The sequence below is a fragment of the Copidosoma floridanum genome, unplaced genomic scaffold, assembly GCF_036245765.1.
Source record: "Copidosoma floridanum isolate Cflo_tuat_1 unplaced genomic scaffold, Cflo_Japanese_pri ptg000030l, whole genome shotgun sequence".
In the NCBI taxonomy this organism is placed as follows: Eukaryota; Metazoa; Arthropoda; class Insecta; order Hymenoptera; family Encyrtidae; genus Copidosoma; species Copidosoma floridanum.
In genome coordinates, this window is record NW_028321907.1 from 21,264,352 (window position 1) to 21,282,363 (window position 18,012).

The window sequence follows — 18,012 nt, forward strand, 5'->3', positions numbered from 1 at the left end:
GCTGGGGTGTCTATGAAGATTTTCTTTTCCCTGCTCCAATAAAAAAAAAAAAAAAAAAAAAAACCTTTCGGCACAAATCGGCACCAAGATAGGATACGCTTGGCGTGGTGGCGCGTGAGACGCAAGTGTGTTAGTCAGGCAGCTGGCACAGCTGACATGAGAGCTCGTAGTTTTAGGTTAATAGGTTAAGTTATCTGTTTATTCTTACGATTGTTGCTTTAAGTATAAAAAATGGTGCGTAACTGTTAGAATTCATTACTGCATCGTATAATAAACATTTTGAATAAAACAAATTATTATTCACTAATAAAAACCTCTTTCAAACAACACTCTCAATGTTTTCATCTTAATAATTTTTCAGTGACTACGTTAATAATCATGTTCACACTCGCGTCTGTAAAAATATTTAAGTATCATCTGAGATCCCCACGCCAAACGTACCTCACCCGTTACCAAACTGCGTACCCGTTACGTTATGCGTTTGTTTCATAAGTGTCTTTTCTCTTACAATTATTTTATTATTAGTAACTTTAACTTGTATTTATCACAAGATCCTCTTAAAGTTAGGGTAACGATTGTGCCCCACCCTCCCTTATCACATCTGTGACATTCGAGATCGTATTGTCGTAATACCTTGCTATTGTTTATTTAAACACTATCAAATTATACCTTAAAGTATTCATCGTAAAAGATGCATATTAGATTATATGTTTAAGATATGTTGGTACATCTTTTCATAACGATGATCATAGACAAACCCTGTCTGAATTATCCTTACTAACCATGATTTGCAAAAATTGATGAGCCTATGAAAATGTATTGTTTAGAAAAAAAAAGGTGAAATTCCGTATTTCTTACAGCTGATGGAGTAGGCAGTGTCATGGGCGTTCTGGCAAATGGACTGAATGATGAGGATCGACGTGGTGCTAGCCCAGAGCTTGATTCGACCTCAGGACGGACCAACCATTTCGCTGGACTTGATGAAATTGATCCAAACGTCAGTTCCAGTATTGCTATGAATAGTATGAGCTCCGGAATGAGGACAAATACAAATGTCAGTGGAATGGTTGGGGTCGGGCAGCCAGGTCAATCAGGACTCTCAAGTCACTACGGGGGCAGTGTTATCAGCAGCATCGGTACTCTGCCACGCAACACTACATCCTATCGTCAGTATCCACCTGACCTGCTGGCCTTTTCGGGTGGTCGCAACTCTTCACCAACCTCGCAGGCCTCTACTGCCCCTGATAGCTCACGGCTGCCAAGTCAACAGCAGCAGCCGACACACCATTATCAGCAAGAGCAGACTCCCACTCTGATGCGACCTTTTGTCTCACCTTATGGCTCACCCTCATCACCACCGACCTCTTCCCTTCTTGGGTACTCGTCGACCGCAGCCTTTAAGACCCTACCTCATCCACCACGCTCTAGTTCTGTGACACCCTACAGCTACGGTCATCATCCAACGCATCAGTTGACGTACCTACCCAGCATGTCCAGGCACGGTGGCTATGGAACCCTACCCAGGCGACCTCGAGCCCCCAGCTGGAGTAGCTGTCCACCCACCTCACCTACTGAGCGCGGTAAGTAGCATCCTTTTTTGCCTAACATGGTGGTATCTTTTTCGAGTCTCTCTTATATTTCAGTTGTTTGTTACAATATTTTTTCAATTTATTTGGTAATTTATTGAGTTGAGGGCCTGGTCAGAAGTACCTAGTCCTGCATGCCGTAATATAATGCTTAACTAATCATATAACCTTAATATTTACAATTGGCGTTTCCATTTAAAAGGATCTTATTAATCACTGACATGATGTTTATTTATTTATATTTTTATTATGATTCCATGCATACATTTTTCTATAATACTTTTTCCAGGATTGTAAAAAACTTATTTTATTGCTATCTGATAGCGCTGTGTCCAATATTTCTTGACTACTATTTCATTACAGCTCAGTATAAGCTCCTACTTTTATACTTTAAACCAACTACAGAGATTTTAGATAGTGTTTTCTTCATATAAGGGATCTTGGTACTAATTATAAAATTGGCTTTTTTTTTTTTAAGCTTACACTATTAAAAATTAAAAGTACTAAACATACTGAAAATTGTAAAGAGAACTACTTTTATCAATGAGATTATTGCATTAAATTAGATAAATTAATTTTTTCATAGCGATTGTAAGAAACAGCTACTTTGTTTTATATATAATTTTATATAAAGGGCACGGTAAATAACAGGGCCGACTCAGAAAATAAGTAAAAAAGGAGCCAACTGAAATTTGGGATGAAAAAACAGCCAACTCAGATTTGGGTTAAAGAAGCAGCCAACTTGAGAGTATTTTTTTTTTATCAAGTTTTTTTGTGGCAGGACTGACATTTACATTATAAGTATACCTATCTAAGCGAACAGAGATTTTTCAGCCATCAAACATTTTAGACAAAGTATGTTAGCGTGTTTAATTTATTGATAATACAAAAAAAGTTAAAAATTGCAATAACTGTTTATACTGAAGTTTAAAAAAAAATATTATTTGTAGTTTCCAAAAATTTTATCCAACATGACGTTTGAAAATAAAATAAAAGTATTTAAAAAATGTTTAGTTAACACTTAAACAGAATTCTGTCCTGGTAATTGATTGTACTTATCAGACTTATTTTTATTGTACATTATGGTTGCATGTATACTCATGTACGTAGCTAAAATTTTTTCTTCCTCCTATGATCACAGCAGACTAGCAGAATACACCATTTAACAAGTATAGTTTGCTTCATTACAACAACATAAATTATTATTCCGCCTTCTAACCTCAAAATAACACCTTCGCTGCTTGATTTTGGATTCTCAAGCGGAAAAATAGTCTCCTAGCTATTTTCTTAGATCAGTCGTCAGCTACTCATGTGTATATAGCTATAGTTGACAATGTACTATACTCAGCTGACGAAAACCAAAACACTCGGATCATAACCTCAATACTCATGCAGTGTGGATATGTAGGTTGCAGAGTGTAACATTAATGATTGTAGCCAATGAGTAGTGATATACTAAATAGTTAAAAATAATTAAGTACTCAGTCTCTACACGTCTGAGTACTGAAAGCGATTCCGTGAGTATATGAATGGAGCTTATGTACTTGGTGACATACCTATAGTTTTGTTTTCAAGTAAATTTTTCACGTAAGTGAACTACTGTCACAGGAGCATAACATAAATATGATTCCCATAGTGCTGGTATAAACGATTTTAACATATATTTTGGATATAATTGAATTTTGTATGTAATTAAACGACTTCTACAAGTGTATGAAGCTGAAACTAGCAGACAAATTCCAGCAGCGATACAACAAATTTTACTTCGGGTACCCTTAAAACTAAAATAGGCACCTTATTATTTTACTAAATTAGAAAGGTATCTGGTCTAGTTTTAAGAGTACCATAAGTAAAAATTTTCATTTTACGATATCGCTGCCAGAATTTATCTGCTAGTTTCAGCTTCATCCACGGCTACTCCATACAATACCCGAGTCGCTATATTTTGTTTTCTATCTCTCTTGCTCTTTATTTTCCTAGAATCCTTAGAACAACCAACGCATGAGCATTCACAATGAATGACGGAACGATTGCGTGTTAATTTTATATAAAACTGAGCAACAAATGACTTTTTTTGGGTCGTAAGCTTCCCACCAGGTATAAAGAAAAATCGTATGCACCACTCGGCAGAATAATAGCACATCACTGTCCGCGTATTTGCCACCCTCGGCTTCACCTCAAGTGGCATTATACACGTGGACGGGAATGTACTTCTTTCCTGCCTCGTGAGATAATATACCATTTCTGAGGTATTAGATGATTAAAAAATCTCTGTTTGGATAGGTATACCAATATTGTGAATGTCAGTGCTGCCACGACAAAACTTGATGAAAAAAAATTACACCCAAGTTGGCTACTTCTTAAACCCAAATCTGAGTTGGCTGCTTTTTCAATCCAAATTTGATTTGTCTCCTTTTTCACTCATTTTCTGAGACGGCTCTGTCTTTTACCGAGCCAACGATATAAAGAAATAATTTTTTTTTACAATCAAGTAATTAAAGAATAAAATTAAACATCAATTTTCTCCATATTGGGCGTAAAGTAAGGGTCTAAAGTACTTTTTGTCCTAACGTCATGGCCCAAAGTGGAACTTTTCTGCCCTTCGGGTGCAAAGTAAATACATTTTTCTAAGCATAGAAACTTATTTTTTTTGTGATGTTAGAAAAGTAAAGTAAATTAAATGAATGTTGATGAATTTTTTTGAAACAGTGTGTAGCTGATGAGTATTGCCACATTATTTTTAGTGCGGAAAATTGAATTTCCCACACTGATTTTATGAAAAGAGTACGAAAAATATTTTTGATGTGCAGCAAGTGTTATTTATTGTCTGGTGTGTGGTGAAAAATTTTTTTCGCAATAGTGTGCGGAAAATTGATTTTTTCCGCACTGGTATTAGAGTGGAAAATCGATTTTCCCACATAGTGTGCGACAAAGGTGCGCGGCAAAGGTTTTTCCGCACAGTGTGCGGAAAAGGTGTGTGGCAAAGGTTTTTGTCGCACAGTGTGTGGAAAAAGTGTGCGGCAAAGGTTTTTGCCGCACACTGTGCGGAAAAGGTATGTGGATAAGGTTTTGCCACACACCAGAAAAAACTTTGCTACACACTGGAAATCAAAATTCAAACCTATTTTTTACCTATTTTCCTCACACATTGCGAAAAAACTTGTACGCAACTCGTGCGGGACGATTTCCCGCACTCGTGTGATAGACTCGCACTCGTGACCGGTGACGGTAACTCGTACCTTGCGATCACACTCGTGCTACGCACTCGTGTGCTCAACTGGTACTCGTTCCCGTCAACTCCGGCACTCGTGTGAGTCAATCACTACTCGTGCGGGAAATCGTCTTTTCTGCACTTGTTACGTAAATAACTATTACCACACCCCCGCCGAAAGACGACGTTCTTGGGTTCTTAGGTTATTATAACCCAATAACGTTCTTTGCTGATTTCTGGGATGAAATCGCAACATTTTTCCTAGGTAAGAACTCGCATTCTCTGCATATAAAAAAGTATTTTGCCACAATCTGCGTATTTACCACCCTCTTTTTATCCCTTGTGGCGTAATATACTTACCGTACACCGAAATTACAAAAATTCTAAACAAGCAGTGATTAGTGAATCATTAACACACAAATAGAAAATTATGGAATTCAATCAAAATAACGCGTAGAAACTGTCTTTTTAATTTTTAACTGTTGGTAAATCATAATCTGTTTATTTTAAACTTAATGTAATCAGACAGTTTCAAATCCAGATTTACTAATACATACAAAAAAAATATAACAATTTCCGTTGTTTAAGGCTGTATAATAATATATAACTAAATGAAATAAAGATTATTCAAATTGTCAAATAAATTTTTCCAAAAAAAAGATCTAAAATTTCAAAAATACATCCTCATAATTATAAGAAGTATTTCATTATTTATGTGCTTTATTGAATAAATTTCTCATAAGTTTCACTTTTCATGCAATAATATTTTAAAACAAAGTTGATGTTATAAGATAGTACCAAAAAATTGATTAAAGAGGTTTGACCTCAACTTTCGTCCTATGTCTGTAAAGTAAAGCTGTATAGATCAGCCATGTCTATAGGTAGTTGTATTATTTTTATTGCACGTACGTGTAATGTAACTAGACAATAGGTAAGACAATTAAATAACGATAGCACAAATTTTTTTCTTGTTCTTTTCTTTATTTTTGTGTACTCAAATTGATATCCCAACAATTACATACAAAACCTCGACCCAACGCCCGGATTGAAACTGCATACAAATCGAACAAATGCGTACCTTAACTTATTGAGATGTACGTAGGTATGAAAATTTATCTGAAAGCTTCTCGCAGTTCTTGATGAGTTTAAACTTATCATGCGCATGGGCGAGGGGTGGTAAGAATCAAGTTCCAACGTATTACGGGCCTCGCAGAATACTGAGTTAAACGCTACCGCAAACGGTGCACCACCTCGAGTAAGAGTAGAATATAATATTATAAAGGCAGAACGGTCCACGGGCAACGCCAAACCTGCGGTAATGGCTCCTAGCTCGCTTGGATAAACTGGGTTTCGATACACCACCAATTCTGTCGATCGTCTCTCGCGTATATTCCCCCAGAATTTAAGAGGTCGTTTTGGAATGACTATGGTCAACAGGGTAATGTTACCAGAAAGTCTCTTCCAGAGTTGTTATATTTTTGACAGAGTATCATAGAGATATGTCTAGCCCCCTAAAAATATCCCGAGTGAAAGCCCGAGAGATCTATTTTTCGATAGAATCCACGGCCAGAAAATTGCGACCGTTACATAGTTGATTTACTTGTGATATACATATATAATTATGTTCGACAATCATATAATTAATTTGAAAGAATTTCTATCGGATTCAATTTGAATTTCACACCAAAACACTAATCAGGTATACATACAGTCACATGTTTCTATATATTTTGCAGAATTGAATATTTAGTTCATTTTATGAACAATCTTTACGTAGATTTACACATAAGAAAAATATTTAATCTAGATACATATTATAAGTTGATAATAAGTGTTACGTTACGATATTACTGTATATTCGGCTAAATATTAATTTCTTCTTTTTTAGAATCTTCCATAACTCCAGATTCTGAGCTCTATAGTGTCTAAATTTGTTTTGCATTGACGTAAGTTTGTAAGAACTATTTTTTATTCAAACTAAACTTAAATTATGATTTTAACGATGGCTTCTAATTCTATTCATCACAGATATAATAACTCACTTAGGTGCAACAATACAGCAAAACCAAAATTATCATTTTTTTAAAGCGTTTTTTAAGGAGGCTTGGGCGATTTCGAATAACATGCTGACTAGCTCTGAAATTAAGAGATTAAAGAATCTTTAAAAAAAGTATGGATTAACACGTTAAATTTTGAGAAAATAGCAAGGAAAACGTCGAACGTGAGAATTTTTTTGTTCAGGTACGACAGGTATTGTGAGTGCGCATGTGCCATAAAAGTTGCAACAGTGCATCAATAAGATGGCGCGCCATTTAAATATACAGCATACGTGAACATGAATAATGGTACATTCTGTATACTAGTAATTGAAAAATAATTTTAATAAACTGAAAATAAAATGATGTAGTTATTAAATAATAACTAATCGAATATAATTAGCTTTTTTAGAAGCATTTATTCATTGCTCTACAGAATTTATTTACTGTTCTACAGCATTTATAACAAACAATATATATACTATCTTCTTTTATCTAGCTTTTTATAAAAATATTTTGGATAATTCTTTTGTTGGTGGTAATTTGTGGCTTATTGTTCACACTTTTCCCTCATAGGAATGTCAAACCGTCTAATCCTCCAGTGTCAATTGCTTTGAGGAGCATTGTTTGATCAGTACCAGCCTTAAAAATTTTTGTTTTCACAGCTGGTTTTATGTTCATTAAATCTGTCATTGAGTTCTTATTGTATTTGATTCTTTGTTATGTAAATTTTGTATTTAATATAAACTCAATAGTTTTTGTATTTTTCACAATTTCAGATGTGTCAACACAAATTTTATGAATAAGTTTTTGTAAAACTAAAACATTATTTAACTCATTATGTGCGTTTATAACATCACTTTTATCTAAAAAGTCATTGACTTATTTAACTGTAAAGTATTAATGTTATTACAAAAACAGTGTTAATAACAAAGAATGCGCGAAGCGCGTTGGAAGTAACTCGTGTATCCAAAGTGTAGTTATTATAGCTGAACATTCAGCAAACTAAAAGATTTTATACTTAAGGTTAAAGTAGTTTGACTGTCCCAAATTTATATCTGATTGACTGAAGATATATCGACTATTTTTTGTAAAAGTAGACTTCGATTTACCCTTTGAGAAGTTAACTTCAGAAAAAAAAATTATGAAAAATATCAGCAGTAGATCTCTTACAAGCATCGCTCACTTGCTGGCGTTATAAAAAATAACCAAATTCTGTAGAGTACTGATAGTATACTAGCCGACCACATATAAATGATACTTTAAAAAAATAAATGAAAAATAGTATTTTCAAACATCATAATCAAAAAATCCCCAATGCGTTGAATTTCAAACGATTATTCGTAAATATTGTTTACTGAGTCAAATTAAGTACTGATTTAAAATGTGAAATCATGATGTCCGATATAAAAGTTCGTAGAAATGATTATTAAAAATTTGTGCGTAACCTCAAAATACCAGCTGTAGATGCTCACCTATGCTTTCAACGTAGGAAACAAAAAATTTTGTCTGCGTTTCTTTTAATACCTTTTGATTTAGTGCATGAACATAATATATACTTCGAGATGGCAGTATGTTTAGTATGACGTAAGCTTTATTATGTCAGTTTTTCACTTAAGGACGTTCGGTAGTGTTAGCGGGGGGAAACATTTGCGCGGTGAGGGGAAACCAGCGATGAATGAAGATTTGGCAACGTCGTACGGGTCTTAAATGTGTGAGTGTTCATGTACACGCATCAGGTGTCTCTGCACACTCTACACTGTCTGCTCGTCTGCTGCGTGCTGCGTCGGTTACGACAGCGTTCGTGTATCAATGTTTTTGTGATAAAGCTGTAAGTATTTGTTACTGATTTATTATAAAAGTGTAGTGAAAATGAATAAATGAGTAATTAGAAAGACTTGTAACAATTGTATTTCTATTTGTAGATTTCATTCGTAAGAATGCCCAAAGCCTAAGATGAGTGATTCAAACTATGAGCATGTGATTTTGTAATGTGCAAAAAAATTGTATCTTAAGAAGAAATAATAAATTTGAAATTAAAAAAAAAAAAAATAGCGTGTTATTAACATTTATTGTTTTTTATGGGAAGGGGTGGGCGTTCTGTACATACACTCACGCACACACGTAAGCTTGTATTTTATGCGTGAATGCATAAATATCTACAAAAATATTGAGATATTTACTGATCAACATCCTGGAACATTTTGAATTTCCCGCCACTTGCGACGTTGCCGTTGCGTTTCGGTCGAGCTTTTATTTAATTTTTTATTTATAAACGAATCAGACGATCGTCGCAAAACTTGGTATACATCAAATTAATAACATTATCTGTAACATATAAAAAAATTGGCCAAATTCACTGGCCCAATTTGCTTAAAACTGTGATTTAGTCAGTTCTCCCATAAGCGACCGTGTTAAAATGCCTTAACTTTGAAATTCAATATCTCGAAAACGAAACAGAGGAACCTCTTTAAATTTTGACTAGTTTATTGTAACAACAATAAAAACGTCTGGTCAAAATTTCAGAAAAATTCGTTGGAAAATTCAATCACTACCGAACGTCCTTAATTATATTCAGTAAATAAATAACTAGGCTACAACTATCAGTAAAGATATGCTTCGTTGCCATAAAAGCACATGTTTAGAATTTACTTTTTTGTTTCATTTTCTTGCAATAACATTCGTCAGCCTACTCTAAAATTTTAAGGGGTAGTGTATTCTAACTTAATTAATGATTCCTTAAGGTTTTATGTAATTCTGTTCGTATTCATTTTATGAAAGAATCACCTTAACGTAATGTCATTATAATTGATGTTTTCAAAATTTCATAACATAATTTTATCGAAAGAAGGATTTAACTTTAGGAAAATAGATGTCTTAAAGTGTATAGTTCAATGTTTTTCAAAAGATTTTAATGATGTTTTGTCTAACTCTGACGTAATAAACGTAAATGCATTTTTCGTAATCAAAAGAGCCGATTTTTTGGGTAGGTTAGTACAATTTTCTTTTACACAGAGTAACTAAAAGATTACAGCCTACCTCCCACGAAAGTAGTTTAACCTCGTTAACTATACAACTGGTAATTAAAGCTTCTTTCGGATTATGAGATACCGATATTTCTTACCGTAAGATAGATTGTTTATACACCGTAAGAGTTCTGGTAATTTACGTGCGATAAAGTGTTGTGAAAAAATGTTGAAAAGCAAAACTAATTGAAGTTTCTAGAATTTTGGTTAAAAAGTAATTTAAGTGATTCAGGTATTTTAGTACATCTTTTCAAACCAAAAATTAATATCTATATTTTAGAAAGAAAATTTTAGATTAGGCCTAAAGAATAATGGCAATTTTCATTTTTAACTTAATTATTAGTAAAAAAATTATGACTTAGTCATAGTTGATATACGATAATTCCATATCTTGAAAGAATTCACATCGTACAAATTACTTAAGAACTATTAATTTGCTTGTTTAGTTTTAAGTTAAGAGCTTTGATGGCTTAGTGATAAGCATGCTAGCCTCCTAGCCGGATATACTTGAGGGGTCGTGGGTTCGAATCCTGTCAAAAAATTTCGAGATATTTTTTTTTCGGGCTTTCGATTTTTCAACTAGGGGTAAGTTTACCTAGTACCGTGGCACGCACTAAAAATTTAAACTTGAACGTTTCATAAAAAATTAAATAATAAAAGTTTTTGAAAGATTATTTTTTTAAATCATACATAAGTTTTTTTAAAATATTTAAAAAATTTTTATAATTCCAAAACTGCAATAGAATATTTTTAAAACAAATAAAAACGGTATGCTGGTATTGCCATGGTTGTGTAAATATTATCATGTACGTATTATCGCAGAAATTCCAATCACCGTGCCCTTATTACCGTGGGTAAAGAAAATTGTATTTGCAGAGTGTAAAAAAATGCAAATTTTACCTACATTTTTTGCATGACTTATTTATTGTTGTTGAAAAATATTACTTTTTTTGTACACGCTTATTTATTGAGGACAAAATTATTTAACTCTTTAATACTCTCTTGTTTGATTTGCCCTTGAAATTTTTCATGTCAATTTTGTTTTTTGTTTTTCGTAATTAATTTTCCATAGAACTTTTGCTTTGCTCCAACATAGAAATTTTTTACTGTATTTTCAAAGCTTTTTCTCTTTCTATTTCAATCCTTTTCTGTTCTCTGGACAATTTTGTTAGTTCTTTATCCAATTTCTTGGTTGCTTTTTGCTTTTTTGTGATTTCATTCTTTTCAAGTTTTGTTTTTCTTTTTACCGTTGCCCATTCGATTTTTAAGCGTTTCTCATCTTCTTTTTTTGTGACAATATTTACCATTAAGTACTAGTGATTACTGGAAGAGTTTTAATTTTTCCAGATTTTTTACCATTTTTTTAGTCGTTAATATATCACTATTTGGGTAAGCCAGAAATTTTCGAGTTCTACAAGTACTACAAGGAACATACGCATTTTTATTAATACTTATATTTGGCCATTTATTTACTAATGGTTTACGAGTCTCTATTTCTTTTTTTTCTTGACATTGCACTTGACGGGAAGATATAAGTTCTTCGATCACTTCTCTTTTCTTTGTAGATAGATCAAGCGAATTTTCAGTAACATCAACTTTTCCTGCTAAATCTGTAAAAAGCTTTTGCTTTGGTACACCGCTTTGTAAATCACAATAATTAGAATTTTGAAACATTATGCCACCCTTATTTTTGGAATTGATACTAGTACTTTTAGTGTTTCTAACGGTATCACATACACTTTTATCACAGTCATCTTTAATGTTCTCGTAGGCATTTGGCATAAGGGATTCATTTAATTCACTTGGAGTATATTTGGTTATTCTAAAATCTGAAATATTACTACTATTTGTGGGTATCACAGTTACAATAGCACTCAGTCCATGGAGTAGCTCACTTGGATCAATATCTACAAATTCAATAGTTATGGAATCACTTGAACTATTCACATTTTTTGGATTTTTCTGAAATATTTTATTATTTAAATTTAAAAAATCATGAAACAATCGTACATATATTTACATTATCATACATTTTACATTGTTTCATCAGAGTGATTCACATCATTACAGATATTCTCCTCTCTTGTTTCCTCATGTTGATTGCCTGCTACATTACTTGAATTTGAAGGACACATATTTTGAGTAACCTGGATATGTAAAATACTGATAAATATTTATCGCTGTATTGAGTCAAATAAAAACAAAGTAAGCATTACCTTCGAACAATTGTTTGAACATAAATTTTGATTCATGAAATGTTTATTTGAAGTTTCTAATGAATTTTTATTCAGCATTGTCTGATCATCTGGAATTTCCAGTACAGTAGAAGTATTAGATATCTATGTAATTGGTTCAAGTGTTAAGAAAAATATTATTCTGTGATATGTACTCATATTACAATAACAATCTTACCTGTTCACTGTTAACATCAGTTTCAGAAGTATCTATTTGACAATTAAATCATCAGTCTTATGTAATTGTGGAGTATTGATATTGAAAGTTGTCGTATTTAAAAAAAAAAACTTTGCTAAAACCTATGTTATTGCAATTATAAGGAAGCAGTCCACATTTTTAGAAACTATTACTTAATATTTTTTTAAGATTTAGTAAGTGAGTAATTTTAAAGTTTTATCCAAAATTGTGGCAAATTGATTTTTGTGAATTCCAACAGATATAGAACTTTTACGATACTCAAGATACTGTTTCTGCCGCTGTACTTTTATTGGTCTAAAGAAACCAACATCCAACGGCTGAATCAGATGCGTGGCATTGGGTGGCAATGCAATCACAATAATTTGTTTCTCAAAACAAAATTTGCTAAGATGCAGAGTCATGTGGGACACGTGCCCATCCAAAAATAAAATGACAGGTTGCTTTATCTTCTTAGCCTCAAGCCTCGGTTAAAATATATTAGCTATAAATTCATAAAAAACCTTTGCCGTCATTTAACCTGTCTCTGAAAATCCAAATAAAAAATTTGGCGGAGCCATAACAGCTGCGTTATCTGGCAATGACAATCCTTTAAATATCCTTTAAATATGAATATCAAACGAAAGTGCCAGAGTACCTACTGCACTAGCTGTCACTAAAGTAGTAATGCTTTCTTTCCTATTGTTATTTACAGTACGACATACATTCGTATATCCTTTTGGAGTGAATACATGATATGTTTGAGGATTTAAGAGTAGCCCTCCAACAGTAGAGAAATTACCAAATGACTATTACCATGACTTAAATAAATTGTTAACCAGTTTTATCGCAATTAAAAACCCTAGAAGCATCTATTTCCAATAAATTTTCTGAAGCTCGGTCATTATAAATATCTGAAAACCATTTACGTATAGCAAACTCAGAAACCTTAGCTCGATTCAGAGATAATTTTTCTATTATCTTTTGAGAGATTTCAGAATGTCTTCTCATAAAACCTTCGAACCAGTAACGTCCTGGCTTGTTCTTTGTAAATAGATTTTCTCTTTGCATCTCTTCACACATACTTAACTTTAACCCTCTTAAAAAGTTGGTTCTTGGTGACTAAAATACCTCTTTCACGGCTTTTAAATATCCATTTAGTAATCTCTTTTTCTTCCCCTTCAGTTAAAATTGTCTAAGGTCCAGGCTTGTCGCTTACATATCGTTTTGTTTTCTTATTCCGTAAAAAAGATTTGGGTATCTTATAGACTTTTGAGCACTCAGCAATAGATTTTCAAGAATGGATGCTTTTTAAAGCTAATTTTAATGCCTCAAGAGAATAACACTTTTTGTTTTCTTTGTTTCGATCGATTTCTTACCTTTCTTGCCCTTTTTACTTTTCTTTATCTTTGTAACGTAGGGTACTAGTACTAGACACTACGTGTTAATGTACAAATTATTTGCGCGTGAACTGTCTTGCGGTCGGTAAGTATAGGGTTATGTTTACGTACGCTCACCGCAGAAATACGTGCTCAGTCAGTTAATGAGCACATTGTACTAAATACCGTGTAAAATAATTACGTCCTAAATAAATACACAAATGTTGATGTTTGACTGTATCTATATTTTTGTCTTTTTTAATTATTAAAATTGAAAAATTTTTTTACATCAAAAATTCCTCATATTGAGCAAGTAATTGTCAGTTTTTCAAAATCCACGGTAATACGGCAGAGCAGGGTGATAGGTACACTTACCCCTAATAGTCGATTTTTCTGGTGATGTCTGGACCTTCAGGGGCTTTTTTTTAAAGAATAACGAATGCCTGGGCAGCTTATTGGGTAAAAGTCACTGTCGGTTGTAAAAAAAGTCAGTACGACGAGTTCAGATGGTTTATTGGAAAATACCTTTCATTCAACTTGATAATAGTTGGGGTGTGCTTGAGACAACTGCTGCGCCCTGTAAATAGAACCCAGTAAAATGGATGACCAAGTCGTCTAAGAAAAACTTTACAAGGGGCCCGCATGAAAGACTCGCACACCGTTCGGTTAGAGCAAAAAAATTGAAAACAAAAATGTTCCTGATATGACAAGAAGCGAAAAAGAGTTCTAGAAATTAAAATACTAATACAAACACCAATTTAGTTTTAAGTCATAAAAGTTTATATTAAATACAAACTAATAAATAATTATTCATAAATATATAAAAATTAGTTTAATATTATAAAAATATCTTAAAAGAAAAAGAATTAATGTAATTAGGAAATAGTTATAATATGATACTTTTATAACATTTGATACATTAGTAAAAGCATCGATATTTTAATTTTAATATGATTTAAAGTTTTAACTCTTTCTTACTTTAAGTATTAATACTTTTTTGATATGTCAGCGAAGATCACGGCCAATTCGCCCTAGCCGCGAGTAAGCTGCTGACAACGGGAAAAAAGACTGCCTACTGTAGTTTAATTAAGGAGGGTACCAATTTTTTTAGTAGACGACGCGCATCGATTTTGGCTACCGTATCAGTCTTGTAGAATACATGTAAATACGAGAATCACATTACTAGTGTATTAAGTAAAGTCGTTAAAACCATTGTTATCTCTAACCTGAAAAACTACTCAACCGATCTTGCTGAAACTACCTGCAACAGAATAAAGTAAGCCTGGCTATTATATCACCGAGCAAATTACCGAATAACACAGTCGATCATCAGCAGCGCATAAAGCATAGAGCTGTGCAACTGGATATCCCAGCTACCGACAACACTGTTCTCTAAGGGGCAAGCAACTTACGTCAAACTCATCCCTGAACAACCAAGATTGACGTGTACCCCAAAAAAACGTGTTCTAAATGCTAACGTCTCTGGCGTAACACCAGGAGAGGTATCTATCCAGAGCACTATCTGCTCTAGCATTTTTGGATTTCATGGCCATCCTTCTAACTGTCCTGGGGCTATCAAAGCAGATTTTGCTACAACAGCAAGTCAGGGAAAAAAATTCTGATGAGTTTGGGCAGCCACAACGGCCTCCTTCTCAGTGATTGTCCTAACAGCATACCCACAGAGAAGGTATTATCCAGGGCCACTTTTCCGACTAAAGATGAGCAGTTAGTTACCCGGGAAATGATCCAAAGACGAGATACTCTTTGGTCAGCGGCGTATGTTCACCCAGCACGGTCTCCGTACACAGACTTGGAGGGTAAAAGTCAAGGTACCCGCAGCCAGCTCTCTATCATCAGGAATAATAATAAGAAATAGCTGAAAGTTTTATCACTGACCCTTTTCATGGCCATTACAAGTATTTACGTTCCCTACTTGAATATCAATCTCATCAGTTCTTTTAAGGGCCATCTAAGGTTAAACTACTTTGCCAACAAATATATTTTTACTACTATTTCCGGCAACGATTCATTGACTAAAAGACTATTTAAAACTGACCACTACTAAACCAAGTCAGTTATCGTCACGATCAGAGTTGTTCGTCGCAAAGCTGGGAACCCTGGTGACTGACGATTCTATATTATCATCTGGAATCTAAGCATTCAACCAGAAACCACCGATCTTCTCCAAGGTCTGTGCTAGGAGAGCCTAACAGCTATGAAGGAACAATAAAGATAGCAAATGGAACAGTCTCCAACGGGTAAGCATCACGAACCGATCTCCCTACCTTAAATCACCAAAACGACTGAGTCTGCAAAAAAAGAAGGTGCTTTAGACACCAACGTCTTCGGCATAATACCACGAGACGTTGGGAAAGAGTTCTACAACTATCTCTAACGCTTCAGAAGTTGTAGTTTTCCTCCCGATTAGTCTGGTGTTACAACAGCAAGCTAGAGAAGATCACCCTGAGATATGCAGGCAGTCACGTTTACTGAAAACTTTAGCCAAGAAAGAGTTTAGCTCACTGGTCCTTTTTGGGGCCATTGGACGTTGAACTACTTTGCCAATAAATACGTTACAACTTAACAAAGTTTACCAAAAAATCGCCTTACAATTTTAGCTATCAGGAAACTGATGCAGAACATTTATCGAGATTAAAACAGCAGCGTCAAAATCAACAAATAAAAAATTCATTACCCGAGAGATCAGCTTTTTCATTAAAACCCTGATGACAGTAATCACTTATATTTTCCGTACTTTTCAATAGGTAGGATAATATGTATTCTTACTTTCTGTGGTGGTAAAAAATGTATAGGTTTAGCTACAGGATTTTGTTGCTCTGGTAATGGACAATGGTAATGGCCAATTAACTGCATGGTTTCTAAACATGAATATTTTTAATAAGACGTTTCTTCTTCTGAGAAGTGTCAAGAATAGATGTTAAATTTTTAACTGAAAACGTTTAACATTACGTGGCAACACACTACGGTGTTCTATTCAGGGAGTCTTGGATGAAGCCGAGACGGGGGGCCACTATAGTAGGATAGGATTAGCTTTTTGAAAAATTAAATTGCTATTAGTGCGAAAAAAATCGTGGCAGTAGTTAATCGGTTTTCAAATAAATTTAAATAGTTCTAGACTCTAAATTATGTCAGATAACGGCCCAAAAAAATGGTAAATGTAGTAAAAAATGTAGTCAAAAATGGTTTATCGCGTCTAGAAAAAAATTAGAGAGTTAGACAAAAAAGTTGTGGCGTTAAAAAAGATGCGCAATTTTAAGACGAAGAAAATGAGCTTCAGGAGAATCAAATTGGCCCAGCCGTTTTTTCGCAATTTGCCAAAAAGTGCTATTTTGGACCGTTTTTTTTTTTTATTTATAACTCACGTTTGTTTGAATATTAAGACTTGAAAATTAAATATAAGGTAGATCTTGTACCCCTTAACATCCACACTTAATTTCAAGAAGATTCATTGTAAACTTTTTGCAAATCGCTGTAAGAAGTAAAAAAATGTCCCCTCTGCAAAAAAATTTGGACGTGGCTGGTTTTTCAACATATTGACATTTTTTAAATGGCATTGTACTTGACGAGAGTTATTCTATAACCTCGTCGTTCCAATCGACATTCTGGAAGTACGCAAAAAATTGATGTTACAAAGCAGCTATTTTTTGTGGATGCAGTGGCGCGGCGAGCCGTTCACAGACTCTGGAGCTATGATGCGGAGACAGGGTATGGCCTACGGCGGTGGCTCCCCGTGCCACCGCATCCACGAAAAATAGCCGTTGTTTGACATCGATTTTTCGCGTACTTTCGGAATGTCGAACGGAACAACGTCTTAGTAGGTTATAGAATAACTCTCGACGAGTACAATGCCGTTTGAAAAATGGCAATATGTTAAAAAATCAGCCACGTCCAACTTTTTTAAGGAGGGACCTTTTTTTGCTTCTTGCAGTGGTTTGCAAAAAGTTTAACACTGATCTTTTCGAAATTTACTATGGATGTTAAGGGGCACAAGAAATGGCTAGGCCAATTTTATTTCCCTAAAGCTCATTTTCTTCGTCTTGAAATTGCGCATCTTTTTCAACGATACACCTTTTTTGTCTGACTCTACAGTTTTTTTCTAGACGCGAGAAACCATTTTTGACCACATTTACCATTTTTTGGGCCGTTAACTGACACAATTTGGAGTCTAAAACTATTTAGATTTGTTCAGAAACCGAGTAACTACCATCATGATCTTCTTCGCGCTAATAGCAATTTCCCAAAACTAACCTTGCTTTTCTGCTAATTCTATCCTACTACTAGTACATCCATAAAAGACAAGTCATACTGATCTAGCAACATTTTAAATGAGAATATGAAGTACGA

The 18,012-nt window shown here is 34.0% G+C and overlaps 1 protein-coding gene across 4 annotated transcripts in view; it reads left to right on the top strand.

Annotated features, from left to right (window-relative positions):
- The window catches only part of kek5 (leucine-rich repeat, immunoglobulin-like domain-containing kekkon 5 protein), an 884,967-nt gene that overhangs the window by 832,064 nt on the left and 34,891 nt on the right, over positions 1-18,012 (top strand). For all 4 annotated transcript variants that reach the window (XM_089596544.1, XM_089596542.1, XM_089596541.1 and 1 more), the window contains one exon: positions 861-1,580. In XM_089596544.1, coding sequence (XP_089452670.1) covers positions 861-1,580 — 720 coding nt within the window. The remainder of the gene's footprint in view (positions 1-860; positions 1,581-18,012) is intronic.